The sequence below is a fragment of the Sorex fumeus genome, unplaced genomic scaffold (genome assembly GCF_029834395.1).
Source record: "Sorex fumeus unplaced genomic scaffold, SorFum_2.1 ptg000213l, whole genome shotgun sequence".
In the NCBI taxonomy this organism is placed as follows: Eukaryota; Metazoa; Chordata; class Mammalia; order Eulipotyphla; family Soricidae; genus Sorex; species Sorex fumeus.
The window spans coordinates 925,395-944,711 of record NW_026606270.1 but is presented as its reverse complement, the minus strand read 5'-3'; the positions used below and the strand labels follow the sequence as shown (position 1 = coordinate 944,711).

The window sequence follows — 19,317 nt, the reverse complement described above, 5'->3', positions numbered from 1 at the left end:
CTCTGACTGGAAAGATAGTACAGCAGGGAGGACGCTTGCCTTGCACACTGCCAACCCGGATTTGATCCTCAGGACCCCATATTGTCCCCCAGGCACTGCCAGGAGTGACTCCTGAGTGCAGAGTCAGGAGTAACTCCTGAACATCGCCGGGTGTGACCCAAAAACCAAAATCAACCCCTTTGTCCCAGCACCAAATTCGTACATGAAACGAAGCAAACGTTTTCTTTCTCTCTTTCTCTCCCGTCACCTTCCAGGATGTGGATCTGGACCGCCAGTCTCTGAGCAGCGTGGACAGAAACGCCTCGGAGAGGGGCCAGAGCCAGCTGTCCAACCCGACGGACGAGGGCTGGAAGGGCAGGCCGCATGCAAGTAAGGCCCCTTGTTCACCTGGGCAGCTTTTCATTTGCTTCTGCCCTTTTCAAGTAGGTCACGCCTTTGTGTGCTTCCAGTACTCGGAAGGTCTGAAAGGTGAAAACGAACAGCCTTCCTCGGTCCTGGGCCCTCAGCCCACCCACCCACGCCTGCAGCAGTCATTGTCACCGGTTCCTTGGGTACCCGGGCAGAGACAGTTTGCCATAAGTGAGCATAGTCCTACCCACATGTGCGTATGTACATGTAAATTCTCCTTCCTTATACAAGGCAGAGGATAGTCTGCGCTATTCATTATGATTTCACCGAGTATATCTCAAGAATCATTCATAGAAGCATCTAAAGACCTTTCATGTCATCTTGTACGATGTCCGTTGTCCCAGGAGAGAGACGGACTGTTGTTTGCCTCCTCGTAGCCTTCCAAATGGGCTTTACAGGATGTAATACATACATCATATGTGAATTCTCACTTAGCAGCATAGTGTGAGATAAACCATTCCTGGGTTAACAGGTAACCATATTCTGTGCTGACAGATTTTTTTTTCCAGATAGGGGCCTGTTAACGTTGTACCTGTTTATATTTGCATTTTCTTTGCCTCAGTGAAATTTAGTAGCTTTATTTCTCATTCGCGTTTTCTAATTGTGAGCGAACCGGAGCCATTTTCATGCGCTTAAGAACCACGTCTGCTTTTTTTCTATGAACCAGGCGTTCATAATCTTTGTCCTTTCTCTGGTGTTAATCTTGATTTAGCTTATTCTGTGTTAAGGAGCCCTTTTCGAGATGGCAGTTTCAAATTATTCTTACTAATTTCTCTCTTACTGAAGCTTATGGTTTTTTCTGTTGTTTTGTTTTTTGGGTTTTTTTTTTTCCCCCACAAAAACATAAATGTAGGTATAACAGTTGCCATCTGCCAGGCACTGAATGGAGTGTTTGAGTTGTGTGTGTGATCATAAGTCATCCTACATTGGCCCCTTGGAAAGGTTCCAGTGTAGGGTCATTATATCTGAGCATTACATCTTAGTGTGTGATAGTGATGCTATTATAAGGGTGTTCCTTCTGCCTGAGCAGAGACGAGGAAGACATGGGCTGCCTGGATGTAGAGAGGGGATTGAGACACAGTTTTGACTGAGAAGTCAGACTTATGCCGTGCTGGTCTCTCCTCAGGGTGAAGAGATAGTACAGCAGGGAGGGCGCATTCCCTGTACACGGCTGACCCTAAGAACAGAGCCAGGAGTCAGGGTGTGGCCTAAAATTTAAAGTAATTATGCTTGGGGGATTTTTATGGTTTTTTTGTTTTATTTTGTTTGTTCTTCTTTTTTTTTTTTTTTTGCTTTTTGGGTCACACCCGGCGGTGCTCAGGGGTCACTCCTGGCTTTGCACTCAGGAATCAGTCCTGGCGGTGCTTGGGGGACCATAAGGGATGCTGGGAATAGAACCCGGATCAGCCGCGTGTAAGGCAAAAGCTCTACCTGCTGTGCTATCTCTCCAGCCCCCTTTTTATGTGTATTTAAAATTCACAGCCAACCTTAAAGATGCATAAAACTGGGAGCACTTGCCTTGATGCTGCCAAAGCCAGCTCTGCCCTGACACCACATATGGTTCTCCTGAGCACCACCAGGTGTGATGCCTGAGCACCACTGGAAGTGACCCAGAATTGAAAAATCAGGATATAATAAAAAGTGAACTGACCCAATCTCTGTGTTTTCCGGGACTGAAATGTGTATGCCAGGCTTCCCACCCGAGTTGGGGAGGATTGTTCTTTTGTTCTTGGAATCCAGTCACACCAGCCCCCAGCTGCAGTGCCCTGCCTGACACGGCAGCCCCTGGTCTAGGGATGTAGAAGACAACATGGGTGAGGCACTGGTCTGAGTCCCGTCAGTGGTCAGAAGTCACGTGCTTGGGGCTGGAGCCATAGCACAGCGGGGAGGGCGCTTGCCTTGCATGTGGCTGAGCCGGGCTTGATCCCCAGCACCCAAGGCCTCTAGGAGTGATTCCCGAGTGCAGAGCCAAGAGAAATCCCTGAGCACTGTCGGGTGTGACACCACCCTCAAAAAAAAAAAAATACCCCACAAGTTATGCTTCCTAAGGACTTGTGACAAGGACCAGAGAGACGTGGGCAGTGTCTGTGCTGGCCCCCGAAACCCCTGGGCACAGCACGGTTGCTTGTCCCCCACCCCGCAACAAAAGCTGTCCACTAGTCAAAGTCGGACAGCCGCTGAGAAGGGACCCCGGAGGGGCACGGGAGCAGAGAACGGGCCCAAATTGCTCTGGCCACCAGGGCCACGCTGCTCCAAACCTGCCTTCTCTGTGCTTGGGGCGGTCCGGCTGACTGAGACTTCCACCCACACCCTGACACGTCCTGTCCCCGTCTTAGCTCTCTCTGCCACGGGGGGGCAGGGACTGCCCAGCCCTGAATCAGACGTGGCGCCTTGTCATTCTGAAGGTTAATCTCTGTCATCTTACGTAGACCAGAAACTGTTTGCCAACCTCCTCATCAAGTGTGTGGTCCAGTTGGAATTGATACAGACCATCGACAACATCGTCTTCTACCCTGCCACGAGCAAAAAGGAGGATGCGGAGCATATGGTCGCGGCCCAGGTAGGAGGGGTTCCAGTCCCGACCCCCAAAAATCAGAACTGCCTATTGACCCCCACGTCCCGCCAGGAGTGACCCCTGAGCGCAGAGCCAGGCGCGACCCCACCACAAATAGTTAAGAATCAACTTGTCAGTTCTGTAAAAGAAAAAAAAAAGTCATCTGAGAAATAGATCAGAAATACAGTATATCACTTATGTCTGAGCTCGTGTTTCAGGCAATATGAGCAGTAAAAATTTCTTCCTTTAGTGTTATTCTTCAAATACGAAAACACATTTAACTTACCAAGTCACTTTATTTCTGATGAGGCTAGAGGTGCCCCCTGGACGTGGCTTTTTTTCTTACACCGAGCGTGTTCGGATACTCTCAGCTTCTGTCATATAAACTCTCAACTTCTGTCACATATACCCCAATTTGAGTTTCTCATTTTCCAATATCTGTCCGATAAAAAGAGGAGAGTGCAGTTCTTCATTGAAAAGATTGGAAACGCAGGCCGTGAAGGCGGGACTGATGAAACCAAACTCAAGGGGCCAGAAAAGAATCCAGAGAGGTCGGGGCAGAGCACCCCATAGCCCCCCTGCACTCCCGTATAGCCAGCATCACCAGGGAGTGGCCCCTTGGAAGAACATCTCCCCTGCCCCTCCCCCCTAAAGAAAGATAAATAAAAGTAAAATGAAATCAAACCCTGGCTTGCCCAGTCAGTGTCTAGCTCCGTAGGCAGAGTCGGGGCTGGGAGACAGAACAGTGGGGGGGGGGGGGGGGGGGGGTTGTCCCGCACAGTAGGTCTGATCCCCAGCACTCTCTATGCCCCCAAGCCCCTTCAGGAATGATCCCTGAGCATAGAGCCCAGAGTAAGCCCTGAGGACGGCTGGGTGTGGTCCAAAAAGAAAAAATCATTCAAAGTTGGGCGGGGATAGCCCTGCTTGGGTTAGGCCCTGGATTCGATGCCCCAGTACTCAGCCAGGAGTGACCCTGGACCCCCAAGCTCTGCCAGGTGTGACTGCCACAATGATGATTTACAAAGCTTCGAGGGAACTGCAGCATGCCCAGAGGGTGGCTTCACCCTCCCTGACCGTCCCTCGCCTCCCCCTTGCAGCAAGACACCCTGGATGCGGATATTCACATCGCGACGGAGGATCAGGGCATGTACAAGTGCATGTCTTCCCAGCACCTGTTCAAGCTGCTGGACTGCTTGCAAGAGTCCCACTCCTTCTCCAAGGCCTTCAACTCCAACTACGAGCAGCGAACTGTCCTGTGGCGGGCAGGTAAGCCCCACCCGGCGGGTGAGACGGGTCTTCCCTAGTCCCCCCGTAGAGCGTGCTGGCATTTGACACAGACCCGGAATTATCTAAGTTATTTTCAAGCGGGAGGGAAATGCTAGGTGGATTTTATCCCAATACCAGGAATGTTGGCTGGCACAGAGGAGATGGGAGTATCTGATAGAAACCAAGTTGAGGAACGAGTAAGGCCCCTGGTTTGATCCTCGGCATCACATGGTCCCTCAAACCCCGCCAGGAGTAAGCCCCGAGCACCATGAGGCATCCTCAAAACAACAGCAAAAGGGCTGGAGTGATAGTACAGTGGGTAGGGCCTTTGCCTTGCATGCAGCCAACCTGGGTTCGATCCCCGGCATTCCATATGGTCCCCTAAGCATCGCCGGGAGTAATTCCTGAGTGCAGTGCCAGGAGTAATCCCTGTGCATCACCAGGTGTGACCCAAAAAGCCAAAAACAACAACAACAAAACCAAGTTTATAAAAACTGACATTATTCTGAGAATTCTCTCAGCAGGAGCTTTGCTCCCACACTGGGAAGTTTCCTACTCTTTTCCTCTTCTTTCTAGCCTCTTAAATAAAATCTTTCCCAAAGGGTAGGACACCTGCCTTGCATACAGGTATGGCCCAAACCCCCCTCCCAAAGAAAAGCATGTGAGAGACTCTGGCATCCCTGGCCACTGCTAAGTCTCTGTGTGCTTTCTCGGCCTGACCAATGTGGCACTCTCGCCTCTAGGTTTCAAGGGCAAGTCTAAGCCCAACCTCCTGAAGCAAGAAACCAGCAGTTTGGCCTGTTGCCTGAGGATCCTGTTTCGAATGTATGTCGATGAGAACCGGAGGGATTCCTGGGAAGAAATACAGCATCGACTCTTGAAGTAAGAAACTGGTTTCTATTACGATTTTCTATTCGTGAGACGCAGAGGGTAGTACAATAGTTATTTGAAAGGATAGGAGAGAAACACATGCGGATGTTTGGCAAAGTTTTCCTTTCTGTTTCCTCCATTCAGTAACGCCCCCTTCCCCCTCTCCTCCTCCCACCTCACCGTAGTCGCTGCAGTGAACTGGGGTCACACACACTCAGTGCTTTCATGTGCTCCCCAGGGTCTGCTCCCATCAGCGATGCTGCTGTTACACTCTTACACAAGGTCATGGGTGCTCAAACACTTGTTCTTTTTCTTTTTTTCTTTTCTATTTTTTTGTGGGGCTTCACCTAGAGGTTCTCAGGACTTACTCCTGGCTCTCCACACAGGGATCACTGCTGGTGATGGTCTCCTGAGCCCCACCAGAGTGATTCCTGAGTGTAGGAATAAGCTCTGAACACTGCCAGGTATGGCCCCAAAACAAAACAAGAAGAGGGGCTGGAGCGATAGCACAGTGGGTAGGACGTTTGCCTTACACGCAGCCGACCCGGGTTTGATTCCCAACATCCCATAGGGTCCCCTGAGCACTGCCAGGGGTAATTCCTAAGTGCAGAGCCAGGAGTAACCCCTGTGCATCGCCAGGAGAGACCCAAAAGAAGGAAAAAAAAAAGATATTAACTTGTATTTTTCAAGACAGTGGAATTTGGATTTTTTTTTTTTTAGTCATCTTATAGTGAGGTGTTTGTATGACAAGCCAGAGGATTTAAAAAAAAAAATCCGTTCATTGAAACACCAGTAGTTCATGTCAACTTCTGATACCCAAAAGAGAATTAATTCTAGTTCCGTAGAATTCGCTGGGAAGTAGACATTCAGTTTCTTAGCAACACCCGTTGAAAGCCAGTCGTGGTGGGTGATGTGAGGAGAGAAGGGCAGGTGCAGTTCCCTTGGGATCCCAGCTCCGGCGTCCAGTGCTTCGTACAGACGTTGGGCCCTCACTGAACACACAGGGAACCTGCTTTTTCCAGCGGAACCCAACACAGCTCTTGCGAGGTCGTCCAGCTCTCTATCCCCATTAGACAGCGAAGGAAACCAAGGTTGGCTTGATACAGCCCAATCAAGCTGGTACCCGATGGTAGTTCGTGCAAGAATAGTCAGTGGCTAGAGCAATAGTACAGCACGTAGGGCATTTGCCTTGTACACGGTTGCCTGGGTCAGCCCCTGGTACTCCATATGGTGGTCCCCTGAGCACCTCCAGGTATGGCCCAAACACAAAACAAACATACGGAAAAAAGTGTGGGGTGGGGTAAGTGATAGTACGGCAGGTAGGGCGTCTGCCTCACATGCGGCTGATTCGAGTTGGATCCCCAGCATCCCATGGAGTCCACCAAGTATCACCGGGTGTGGCCCAAAAAAGAAAAAAAGGAACAGATAGCTCCCAGGCTAGAGGTGTGATTGGTGGTAGAGCAGAGACCTTATATGTGTGAAGTCCTGGGTTTGATTTCTCACAGGTGCATGCACGTACGCACACATGTCCCCCTCCAGGTGTGGCTCTGATATCCTCCAGCACTGGCCCCTGTAACAGTTAGGAAAGGGAAACAAGAATTCTGGGCTCTGGCAGAACGACCGAGGTTAATCTCGGCCATGCCTTCCCTTGCCCCGATTCTTCCAGTGTGTGCAGTGAGGCTCTGGCCTACTTCATCACGGTGAACTCGGAGAGCCATCGGGAGGCCTGGACAAGTCTTCTGTTGTTGCTCCTCACGAAAACCCTCAAAATAAGCGACGAAAAGGTATGAATGAACAAGCACGCTCACTGATCGACCTCCTCTCAGATGTCACGTGGGGTCGGCATTTCACTCTGAGTTTGAGCTGGGTGCTCCCGGTTTCCCGAGCACGGCCATATAACGGGCCCCGCTTGGGGATGCGTTGATGTTCCTCTCGTGACAGACAGCCGTGTCAGGATATTCGGGCCTTTTCTCAGATAACCCGGATGGAGAGGGGTGGAGGCTGAAACCCTGCTGGTTGCTTAGCAACGGGTGTTTTTAGGGAAGCTAGGTTGGGACATAGTTGCTGCGGGGAAGCCCTGGTTTAGCCCCGGAAACTGCTTGATGGAAATAAAAGTGACACCGGTAGCAACTCCCCAAATATTTTTTGTTTGAAGTATAACAAAGATGTTTTTTGGGTTTTCTTATTTTTAATGTGCAGTTGTGTTTTCTTTTACACCAGCTTTCCAGTAGCAAGTCACAGCTGCGCTGTCCCGGCCGGTTCCTTGGAGAAATGAATGCCTTGTAAACCCTTGCGCTTTCTAATCATTTTCTCTCTGCTTCCCTCCCATCTCAAGTTTAAAGCACACGCTTCGACGTACTACCCCTACTTGTGTGAAATTATGCAGTTTGACCTGATCCCTGAGCTCCGAGCCGTCCTGCGCAAGTTCTTCCTGCGAATAGGTGTCGTGTATCAGATCTGGATTCCGGAAGAGTCATCCCAGATCGCAGGAACTCTGTCACCGGGCTGGTAGCCCAGGGCCCTATGGGCCCCTGCTGCAGCTCTGCCCAAGGCCGGCCAGGCCACCTCTGCCTGGCACGTCTCCCCAAGGAAGGTCCGATGACAGAGACGAGGAGTTGGTGTCTTGGAGCTCAGAACAGCCTCAAGGGCGTCTGTCCTGGTCGCGTGTGAGCCCTGACTTAAGGCGCGGTGGTGTGTCATAAAACTGCCTCACACCCACTGAGCGCAGGAGGTGGGCAGTCCGTGTCGTTTCTGTCATTCCATTTTCCCAGTCGAACTGTCGGGTCTGTCATTACACGTCATTTTCTCGCTCGGGTCCCACGGTCGGCTGTAAATGTTTAGTCAGAGGGAGTCGCGCTCCTTGAAAATACTGAACATAGCTGTATAGGTTCGTGATTATTCTAGACAGTATGTTAATAAAATTTCTTGTAATGGCTCAGTGCCACGTAAAATAGGCTGGGTTTTCTGTTGTCGTTCGAGTGTGTTAGAGAAGTTTGAGTGTTTTTGTCCATTGTGAGTCAGCTGTAGTTAGGGTAGTTTGGGGAAAGATAGCGGGGAAAGGTGGGTTTTTGTCTGTTTTGTTAACGTCTGAATGACTTTTAAAGTAGTTCCAAAAGGGATATTATTGAGGATGTGATTCATGGCAGAGTTTAGTAATTTAGAATTAAGAGCCTGCAAGGTTTCAAAACATGCATCGCCTCCTGGCTCTCCCTGTGTCTGCAGCTTGGGGAGGAAAAGTCTACAGGCAAAAGTAACTTTAATAAAGACGATCAGCTTCCTTGAAGTATTCTGTGGATGGGTGTTAAAACGTCCATCTCATACACTCTGAAATCTAATATATGAAGTAGTCATGAAAATGAAGTAGTAATTTAACAGAGTTAATTTATATTTGAATAAACGTTTATTTTTACCTCAGAATTGTGAGTGTTCCCATTGTTAGTGTCCCCGCTTTGCACGGTCCCCCGGAAAGGGCCCGTGAGGAGGGGAGAGTGGCTGTGTGAGAGAGGGGTGGCCCCGGGGGCCCCCTCAGCCACACGTCCAGTCTGACCCTGAGCGCCCCGTGCTGCTGTGGGGACGGCCCGGCCCGGGTGTGGCCACGCTTCCGTGGACGGGAGCCAGGAGCCCATGGGCAGAAGCCGGGGTCCTTACTCTGCTGCTGATGGTGCAATACTCTGGCCTGTGTTGGGACTGAATTCGGATGCGGTTTCTCCAAAGGCAGGCGGCAGAGCAATGCGGCCCACGGCCTGCAGGCAAGTCTTGAAACGTGAGTTATTGAGTCGGCGAGGAGGAGACGCTTTTAGTTTTCTGCCCTCTTGTCACCTGCTCGCCCAAGCAGCGTTCAGGTCAGGACCAGTGGGGACAGGCAGGCTCCACCCCCCTGCTTCTGTCACCGCAGTCGGGTTGTCCGATGGCAACTCTGGTGCCTTAGCCATTAGTCAGTTGGAACTTGTCTATGAAATTGGATGTTCGCCTTTTTTTTTTCTTTTTTCCTTTTAGAGAAGGATTTCTGGTGCTTTTTGTTTACTCCGAGACCGATTTCTTATATTTTGCTTTGAACAGCCGAGAGAAATGTGTGGCTGGGGCCAGTAGCCCTCCCATCTCCTCTTTCATTTCTCCAAAAGTGTTTCATTTGTCTACCAAAGAGAAGCGGCAGGCTCTTGCATTATTCCTCTGCAGGAGGCAGAGCTGGGGGAAGTCTGTTCTGGGAGTGGGACACGTTAGCACTCTCACCGAAATGACTCGAATTCATCTTTTCTTTTCTTTTCTTTCTTTTTGGGTCATACCCGGCGAGGCACAGGGGTTACTTCTGGCTCATGCACTCAGGAATTACTCCTGGTGGTGCTCAGGAGACCATATGGGATGCTGGGAATCGAACCCAGGTCAGCTGCGTGCAACCCTACCTGCTGTGCTATCGCTCCAGCCCCCGTCACATCTTTTTTTAATTTTTTTTTAATTTTTGGGTCACACCTGGCAATGCTCAGGGGTTATTCCTGCCTCTGCACTCAGAAATTACCCCTGGCAGTGCTCAGGGGACCGTATGGGATGCTGGGAATTGAACCTGGGTCGGCCGCATGCAAGGCAAACGCCCTACCCGCTGTGCTATCACTCCAGCCCTCCCTCACATCTTTCTGAGTGCAACGCGGAACTCTTGTCCTACGACTCATGCCCTGGAACTGTAGTTCTTCACACCACCCTAAGCCAGTCCCCTTCCTTAGCACTGGCTCCGAAGGCACCCAGGGGAGTAGTTCATTCCTGCTGGCCCCAGGCTGGCAGCGACGCCCCCTTGTCTGGGCCACAGCGGAGTGTCTGCTTCCTTCACCCCTGCTATCTTCATTCTTTGCCACCTCTGGCGGGATAAGACAATGTAAGTGCATTCTCTTCTGAAGATTTTAGGTTACTGAATTTCTTTTTTAAATTTTGTCTTGCAAGAGATTCGGTTTTCTGAATGAGGCATTTGAATTGTTTCGATCTGGACGTTTTTGAGAACTGGATGGAAAACCGTTCAAGGTCATTGTTCTTGCGAGTAGTCATGACATAACAGAGGCAGGATCGAACCTCCAGTAATAAGCCATTCGACAGAAACTCTCTTTTGTGAAGAAATTGATTCTCCATCCTGGTCAGCTTGGCCTGTGCCACTCAGGCACTCATGAAAGGAGGGTCACAGCAGCATCGAGGCCACGATGTCACTTAATAACAGTCGTGGCCACGAGGGAAGCATTTCCAAGGCCTTATTTCCTTCTCCGAAGGCTTTCATCGTTCCTATGTCCTGGGCCTCTATAAGGAGTTTTCATTTGTTCTGATTCTGCTGCTTTTGAACAATTTCGTTTTTCTTCATTGTCCTTTAGGGAAATGACCCGCTTTGGCTTCTTAACAACAAACAGTGGATGGGAAATTTTATTTCTAATACACATCTTCAAAGTCAAATCTACCTTTTTCCTCTTACTCCTTGCGTACAACCAAAGAAACATACATTATGGAAATTGTATAATATCTTTGAAGCTCAACATTTCCCTCTGACAGGCGACTTTTATACAAAATGCAAAAAATTTTAAAAAGTGGTCTTTATAGTCACTAAAGGGACCTGCTGACAGATACTTTATGACCATCTCATTCAAATGTTTGTTGTTAGGATGCAAACACGTATTGGTTTGAACAGAAGCTGGATCCTTAATGAGTTTTTTTTTTTTTCTGAATACTGTTTTAATATTTGTGCTAAGGTTGACATAGTTTGAACTCAGCGTGAAATCTGGAGTTTCGCTATCAGCAGCTTTGTAGTTTGGGGGGAAAAAAGAAAAAGAAACCAAAGCTGAGTATTTAAAAGAATATCTGGAAATTCTTGTTCTCAAAAAAAAAAAAAAAGACACTCATCAAAGGTGTAGTTTTTCTCAGTGTTCTAATTTTTAAAAAATTTTATCTGCATATTTGCATCAAATATTTCTTTATGTGCAAAACTGTATGTTTTACCTCCTTAAAATGCCTAAAGGTTAGTTGTTACTTTTGTTTAATCTATACACTGATTAAGTGCATTTAATGTTGGTAATTTAATGAAAAGCATTCCTTGCCCAACGGATGTATACATTTTTGAAAGAATAAGCAGAATTATATAATATGAAATGCTATGTAAAGTTTTCTATGTAAAACATTATGTATAATACTGTTAAAATACCCCATGCTTTAATCAAGTGATAAATCAATAAAGTTTTAAAAATTCAGGCTGTACTTCCCTCTCTCTGTCCTTCATTTGTGAATAAAGCTATTTTTTTTTTTTTTGCTTTTTGGGTTACACTCAGCGATGCTTAGGGGTTACTCAGAAGTCATTCCTGGCAGTGCTTGGGGGACCCTGTGGGATGCTGGGAATAGAATCTGGGTTGGCCGCGTGCAAGGCAAAACACCCTCCCTCTGTGCTATCACTCCAGCCCCCTATTGTCATTATTCTTATTGTGATGACCAGGGTCACAGATAAACCTGGCCATGGCTTTCGCACATGTAACTGAGGTCCCAACAGAGGGTGGCCATCAGGGTCAGTACTCACACTCTGCCATGGTGCTCGCCTGCACTGCTCTCCTTGGCCTGTGCATGGGCGTGCTAGGTTCTAACTCTGCTTGTGGTGTTCGTGCAGTTTCTTGTTATAGTGCTCACTACAGGGTGCTGTGGTCTCACATGGGCACTGCCGGGAGTCTCACCTCTTCGGCTGTGCTATACACAAACCCTGGCTGGGGTGCTGGGGTTTCTAACCAGCAATAACAAACTCACACTGGGTATACGGGGCCACACTGGGGACCAGGTTTGTGACCTGAGGTTTACCAGCCAGGGCCCTGAACCACACCTTCTTGTTTTTTCTTCCGTGGGGGAAGTCTGGGGCCAAATGGAAACGTTTAAATAAATGAATTTTAGTTTTGTACTCAGGGCCTACTCCTGACTCTGTACTCAGGGATCACTCACGGTGGCCTCAGGGGATCATTTAGGGCATCAAATTCATGTCAGCTACATGCAGGCAAGGCAAGTACCATCCCCACGGTACCATTTCTCAGGCCCCACAAGTGAAAAAAGTTCAAGAAGACCTGACTTGGCAGCTGGAGACAGGACTTAAAGCATTTGCCTTGCACGTAGCCAATCCTGGTTCGATACCCATGGCCAGCAGGAGTGATCCCTGAGTGCAGAGCTAGCAATAAATCCTGAGCTGGGTGTGACCCAAAAACAAACCAAAAAAAATTTTTTGTGCTTGTGCCCCCTTTTCCCTAAGACATTTTTACATGACTTAGGTACCTAAAATATAAGAATTGCTTACTGATAATCATAATTTAAAAACACATTTTTCTGGAACCGGAGCGATAGTACAGTGGGTTGGGTGCTTGCCTTGCAATGGGTGACCCAGATTATGACTCCCAGTGGCCCCTATATGATCCCACAAGCCCATGAGGAGAGATCCCTGATGAGTATAGAGCCAGGAGTAGGCCCAGAGCATTGCTTGATGTGCGCCCTTCCCCCAACCCCACCAAAAACAAAACCTGTGTCCTGGTGTACTTAGCTTAAGTAAATTTGAACTTTAGGGGCTGGAGCGATAGCACAGCGAGTAAGGTGTTTGCCTTGCTCACGTGGCCAACCCAGGTTCGATTCCCAGCATCCCATATGGTCCCCAATCACCGCCAGGAGTAATTCCTGAGTGCATGAGCCAGGAGTAACCCCTAGGCATTGCTGGGAGTGACCCATAACAAGCAAAAAAAAAAAAAGGAAAAAAATTGAACTTTAAAACCTAGCATATTGGGAATCAGAGAGCACAGGGGTTAGTCAGAGACCTTTGCATGCAACTGACCCTGGCCCAGTGTAGACCTGTGACTCCTGGGCTCTGCCAAGGTGACCCTAAGTGGTCCCTGGTATCACAGACCCTAAACAGTACAATGTCATTGGACCCTCTCACTGAACCAACCACTGACACAGTTAAAAATGGCCATGAGGCCGTAGCGATAGCACAGCAGGTAGGGTGTTTACCTTGCACGCATCCAACCCAGGTTCGATCCCCGGCATCCCATATGGTCCCCCAAGCACCGCCAGGAGTAATTCCTGTGCAAAGCCAAGAGGAACCCCTGAGCATTGCTGAGTGTGACCCAAAAAGAAAATAAATAAGTTGGCTTCTAAAAAATAAATAAAATTAAAATGGCCATGAGTGTCTCCAAGTACCCTGAGCATCTCCTGGGAGACGCCACCTAAATAAAAGACATTGATTTTCTTCTCCAGAGTGCTATGGGTAGGTAAGAACCAAGCACCTTTCAGTGGGGAGACTTGTGGGGAAAATCACAGCAGCTTGGGGCCAGAGCCGTAGTGCAGTGGGGAGGGGGTTTGCCTCGCACACAGCTGACTCAAGTTAGATCCCCAGCATCATTAAGAAATTTTTTTTGGTTTGGGGGCCTCACTGGGTGGTATCAAGAGCTACTACTGACTCCATGCTCAGCACTGGAAGTTCTCAGTGTGAGGAATCAAATTGCCGTGGGCTCAATGCAAGGCAAGCACCTTAACGTGTGTACTTAAGTCTAGCCCCTTAATATCATTTTTTTAAAAACAGGCATTAAATTAAAAAACAATTAAAGGGGCTGGAGCAATAGCACAGTGGGTAGGGTGTTTGCCTTGCATGCAGCTGACCCAGATTCAATCCCCAGCCTCCCATACAGTCCCCTGAGCACCGCCAGGAGTAATTCCTGAGTGCAGAGCCAGGAGTATCTCCTGTGCATTGCCGGGTGTGACCCGAAAAGCAAATAAATAAACACGTAAGGCAAGGAGATGGTTCAGAGGACTGGAGTGCATACTTTGCATGTCAGTGCCATATGGTCTGCCCCAGCATTGCTAGGGAGGCCCGAAGTAAATAAATGAGACAAAGAACTAGCCTGAGGTTTCCTACTGCACTCCTGACACCTTTAGCAAGTGCTATGCAGATGGGGAGCTGAAGCGATAACACAGTGGGTAGGGTGTTTGCCTTGCACGCGGCCAACACAGCCAACCCGAGTTCGATTTCTCCACCCCTCTCAGAGAGCCCGGCAAACTACGGAGAGTATTTTGCCTGCACAACAAAGCCTGGCAAGCTACCCGTGATGTATTCGATGTGCCAAACACAGTAAGAACAAGTCTCACAATGGAAACGTTACTGGGCCAGCTCGAGCAAATCGCTGAACAATGGGAGGACAGTGCTACAGTGCTTATGCAGATAGGAGACTTCCACCCTGTGCAGCAGTATTGGACTTGCATTTTCTCGATGGGGAAACTGGGATTGAGAGAGGCTCAACGAGGCAGTGTACCAGGACTGTCTTCCCTGGACCACAGCCCCCTGTCCTCAGGCTCGCGGCCATCTACTGTGACCTGCTGTGGTCTCCCAGCTGGGACAGTGCCCACGGCTGTCCTGCGTCTGAGCACCTTAGACCCACTGCAGGCCTCGGTTGCCAGGGGCCAGCTCAGAAACTTGAGGGAATTGGGTCCGTTCCGAGGCCTGCTTGAGCAGCTATTTCATTCCCACTTTGCCTGGCCAACTTTGGGAGGCACAGCTGCCACTTCCCCTGCAGCCCTCCGGGGGCTAGAAAGCTGCCCAACACCTGCTGGCCTCTGAGAGGGTTGAGGAAGATGCTCAGTCCTCAAAGTACCAAAGGTCTCTTGGGGGTCCTGGTGTCTCTTGGGGGTCCTGGTGTCTCTTGGGGGTCCTGGTGTCTCTTGGGGGTCCTGGTGTCTCTTGGGGGTCCTGGTATCTCTTGGGCGTCCTGGTGTCTCTTGGAGGTCCTAGTGTCTCTTGGGGTCTTGGTGTCTTTTGGGGTTCCTGGTGTCTCTTGGGGTTCCTGGTGTCTATTGGGGTTTCTGGTGTCTTTTGGGGGTCCTAGTGTCTCTTGGGGTTCCTGGAGTCTCTTGGGGTTCCTGGTGTCTCTTGGGTTTCCTGGTGTCTCTTGGGGCTCCTGGTGTCTCCTGGAGGTCCTGGTGTCTCCTGGGGGTCCTGGTTTGAAGATCTCTATTCCCTGCCAGAACTCCCAGGTCATCAGTTGGAGGTAGGGCGAGAGATGAAAGGAGAGGGGCAGGGAGGAAAGGAGAGGGGAGGAGAGGAGAGAAGAGGGGGAGGAGAGAGGAGAGGGAGGAAAGGGGAGCGGAGGGGCAGAGAGGTGATGAAGGGAAGGAGAGGCTAGAGGAAGTGAAAAAAGGGGAGGTGGTGAAGGGGAGGAGGGGGGCAAGGGAGGGGAGGGGAGGGAGCCATCTGGGCCTGCATGCAAATACCCTATCATCTTTGACCCCATCTCTTGGGCCTCTGTTAACGTCTTTAGCTCCCCCTAAAACACAGTTTCAGGCTGGAGAGGTAGTACAGGCGTTACGGCGCTTGCTTTGCACGCTGCCAACCCTGTGCCATCCCCAGCACCACCCAGGGTGCCTCGAACCACCCCCCAGTCCGGAGTGAGTCCAGAGCACCGCCCGCAGTGCCCCCACTCCCCAATAATTTAATGAAAAAACAATCCCGTTGAAGGGCAGGAACTTCTCTTCGGCTACGCTTCGTTCAACAGCCACCTAAGATCGACCCCCGCGCCGGACGGCAAAGCCAGACCCGAACGGACCCGGCCCCGCCGCTCGCCAGCGGGCAAACGCGGACTGCCGAGCGTGCGCCGGAGAACGTCCCCCTGAGCCCGGGCAGGGGCGCTTGTGACGTCAGCGCCACCCACAGAGCGGGGCCGCGATTGGACGTTCGGAAGAGGGCGTGGCCGGAGCGCCTCTGGCCCCGCCCCCGGCCGGGGCCGCGGCCGCGCATGCGCCCCGCCCGCAGTCTCGCCGCCGCGCCATTTTGCCGGGGTTTGAATGTGAGGCGGTGCGGCGGCGGCGGTGGGCAGTGCCGGCTCCGGTCCTCGGCTGCGATCCCCTTCTCCGTTCCCTCGCTGCTCCCGGGTAAGCCGCGGGGCGCCCACGTCCTGACGGGGGTCTCCTGCGGTCCCCCCCGGGGGGTGGGGGGCGGCACGAGGCGCTCCCCGACGCTGGGCAGTCTGACCGCGCCTCTGGGCGAGGACGGAATGGGGGGCGGGGGGCCGGGCCCGCGACCCCGGGCCGGGTCTGTGCTGCCGCCGGCCGGCGCGCCCCGGGCTCCGGGCGCCGCCCCGCGGGTCGCCCGGCCGCGCCGCCCCGTGGGCCCCGTGAGGGGCGAGGGCCGCCGAGGCGCGGCCTACCGCGAGCCGCCCGAGCGCCCGCCCCTTCCCCTCCAGCGCCGCGCTGATTGGCCCGGCCGCCGCCGCGCCGCCGGGGACGGCGCCCGCCCATTGGCTGCGCCCGCGTGTCACCCGGTCGTCGGCGCCCAGGCCGGCCGCGGCGTGAGCCGAGTGCGGCGCCGAGGCCCGGGGCCGGCTGAGGCGGGAGCCGGCGGGGCGCCAGGCGGCGGGGGGTGGGGGACGCCCGTTGCACCTGTCCCGGAACGCGGCGGGGGGAAGGGGTGGGAAATCCCCCGCTCTATAGCGAGGAGGGGGAGGGAATGGAGCCGGTTCGGAGCGAGAACTTCGGAATTCGAACGGCGGGGCGCGCGTTGCGGGGGGGGGCGAGGCGCTTCCTGTCTCGGAGCCCCCCCCCCAACCCCCCGAAATGCAGCGTGGTGCTGCCCGCGTCAGCTCCCGCTTCCCGCTCCCAGACGCCGTGCACCCCTCCCCCCCACACACACGCACTCGTTGATTGTCCATCGTGGGGGTCTCTCTGACTTAGGGGCTCCTCGATTTCCTTGCGTGTGGCGTGAGGGTCCAGACCTGATCCGTTTGTTGGCTCGTGGCCGGGTTCTGGGGCGGTGGGGAGGCGGAATGCCCCAGTAAGATACGTATTCTCTCTCTCTCTCTCTCTCTCTCTCTCTCTCTCTCTCTCTCTCTCTCTCTCTCTCTCTCTCTCTGTCTGTCTCTCCCTCTCCCTCTCCCCCTCTCCCTCTCTCCCTCCCCGCGCCCCCGCTTTAGACCTAGTTTTCAGTCTTGCTCTTGGTTCCGCCCTCGCCTTTGCTTTCCCTCTTGGGGCCCTTTATCGGTGGAAGGGACTTGATTTCCACCCGGGGTTGCCTCGATCGCTTCCGAGGTGGGGAAACTGAGGCAGAGGGCGCCGCGAGGCGCGTGTGAGCTGGGAGGGGGGGTCTAGAGTGGGGTGCGTGGGTCTAGTCCCTCTTCCACCTTCAGCGTGGAAGGGGTTCCTTTTATTGCGTGTCCACTTGGTCTCTGAGGATGCCCTGAAGAATCCAACGGAACCGGGCTCTGTCCATGTCCCTGGGAGAATGCTCGGTTCTGAGGGAAAGGAACAGCAGAGATGTTCCCGGTGACGAGGGTCAGGGACGTGACGGGAGCAGAGGCTTCTCCTCTGAGGTGACGAGGAGCAGAGACCAGACCCTGTAGGCAGAGGCGAGAGAAAGGGCCAGGACTGGAGGGCATACCCTCCTTGGGAGTGTTGGTAGCCTGGCTGAGGAGAGTGCAGCTGAGAGAGTTCATGGAAGAGGTCCATTGATCCGGGGGCCAAATTGAGGGTTTTTTTTTTTTTAATTTTTATTAGTGAGGCACCATGAGGTACAGTTGTAGACTTACAAATTTTTGTGCTTGGGTTTCAATTATACAGTGATCAAACACCCATCCCTCCACCAGAGCCCATTTCCCACCACCACAGATCCCAGTATCCCTCCCACCCACCCGCCATCCCCCCCCCCCCCCCCCCCCCCCCCCCCCCCCCCCCCCCCCCCCGTGACAGGGCGGAATCGGGGGTTTTTTAAGCAATGGGAAGCATTCGGGTTTGCTTCTGGTGTTGTGGGCCTGTCATTTAGAAAGCAGGGCCTTGGGGAGCGGCCGCCGGGTGTGGGATGTTGAAGTGTGTTCTCGGTTTGTGTGTGCCAGAGAGGTCTCCTCATTGGATCTCTTTCCCTCTCTGCAGACATAAGGCCTCAGGAGTGATTCTCTAATGTGAAGGAAATCTCTAAAGACACGACCGCGAATCTTGGATCGGTTTATGTCACAGGTCTCCGTGAGGTGGCCTTGGAAAACAAAGCTCTTGTTGCAGAAATCTCTTATCAGTAACTGAGGGACTGGGAAGAGAGGCTAGACAAGTCTGCCCTTGTGGTACATTTGTTTCATTTTTTAAAAGTTACTGATAGAGTTCCAGAGTTAACGCAAAAGTTTCAACAACAACTCACCTAAGACTGAGAGAATGAGTGTTCCACTTCTAGTCCGCCTTTATTCTAAAATGAACATTTTTTTTTGCATTTTTATATATGGCCATTAATTAAAGTCAAAGTACTTTCGCCTGTGGCCAAATAAGATGATTTAATTAGACTTAGTACATTGCAGATACCTGTGGATTGTTCTCCAGAATTCTCTGATGCTTTCATAAGTCAAGACTTAGGTTTACAATTTGGCTTTGTAGACTTTATTACTAAGAAGATAATAGTTTGTTTACAGATTTAAAGTTCCTAAAATTCTTGGAGTTGTATAGTATTTTAAGGCATGCATAAATTTGTTTACCTACACTCAGATCCACTCTTGTATTTCATTTTATTTTTAAATGTAGGAGTACTGGTATTTATTCAGCGACTGATTAATCTGACTGAAACAGGCATGAACTCCACATTACTTTTTAAAATTTTTTTATTGAGTATCCGTGAGACAGACCATTACAAAGCCATTCATGATTGGGTTTCAGTCATACAATGATCCAACACCTATCCCTCCACCAGCACATTATTTCCAACCACCATTGTCCCCATGTCCCCCACCATCCCCCATCATCCCCCTTCCCAGCCTGGTTCTATGGCAGGCGATTCTCCTCCCTCACCCTCCCCCCCCTTCCTTTTGGAACCCACACTTTAAAAAAAATAGTAAAGAGGCTGCAGTGATAGCATGGCGGGTAGGGCGTTTGCCTTGCACGCAACCAACCCAGGTTCAATTCCCAGCATCCCATATGGTCCCCTGTGCATCACCAGGTGTGACCCAAAAAAGTACGTAAAAGTAGATTCTGGGGAGATAATACAGCAGGTTACATGCTTGCTTTGCATGCAACGGACCCAGGGTTGATCCTCTGCATCCCATATGATCCTCTGTGCCCTGCCACTAGTGACCCCTGAGGCACTCTCAGAAGTAAACATTGAAAAAACAAAATACCAGAAAACGGCTTCGCAGCCGACGACCTCCAGAACCAGCCACCACCTTGCTGAGACCACTATCCACAAACATGAAGGTACCGGCAGAGGAACAAAGGCATGCTGGTCC

General features: G+C 51.4%; 2 protein-coding genes across 3 annotated transcripts in view; both read left to right on the top strand.

Moving 5' to 3' along the window:
* Window positions 1-11,317, top strand: part of ARFGEF2 (ADP ribosylation factor guanine nucleotide exchange factor 2) — a 109,646-nt gene extending 98,329 nt beyond the window's left edge. For both annotated transcript variants that reach the window (XM_056108460.1, XM_056108461.1), the window contains exons 34-39: window positions 255-369; window positions 2,838-2,968; window positions 4,060-4,228; window positions 4,972-5,110; window positions 6,765-6,882; window positions 7,434-11,317. In XM_056108460.1, the coding sequence (XP_055964435.1) occupies window positions 255-369; window positions 2,838-2,968; window positions 4,060-4,228; window positions 4,972-5,110; window positions 6,765-6,882; window positions 7,434-7,610 (849 nt within the window). In that variant the 3' untranslated portion in view covers window positions 7,611-11,317. The remainder of the gene's footprint in view (window positions 1-254; window positions 370-2,837; window positions 2,969-4,059; window positions 4,229-4,971; window positions 5,111-6,764; window positions 6,883-7,433) is intronic.
* Window positions 11,318-15,890: 4,573 nt separating this feature from the next.
* CSE1L (chromosome segregation 1 like) overlaps window positions 15,891-19,317 on the top strand; it is a 51,349-nt gene continuing 47,922 nt past the window's right edge. Inside the window, exon 1 of the mRNA XM_056108425.1 lies at window positions 15,891-15,997. The gene's annotated coding sequence lies outside the window, so the exon portion shown is untranslated. The remainder of the gene's footprint in view (window positions 15,998-19,317) is intronic.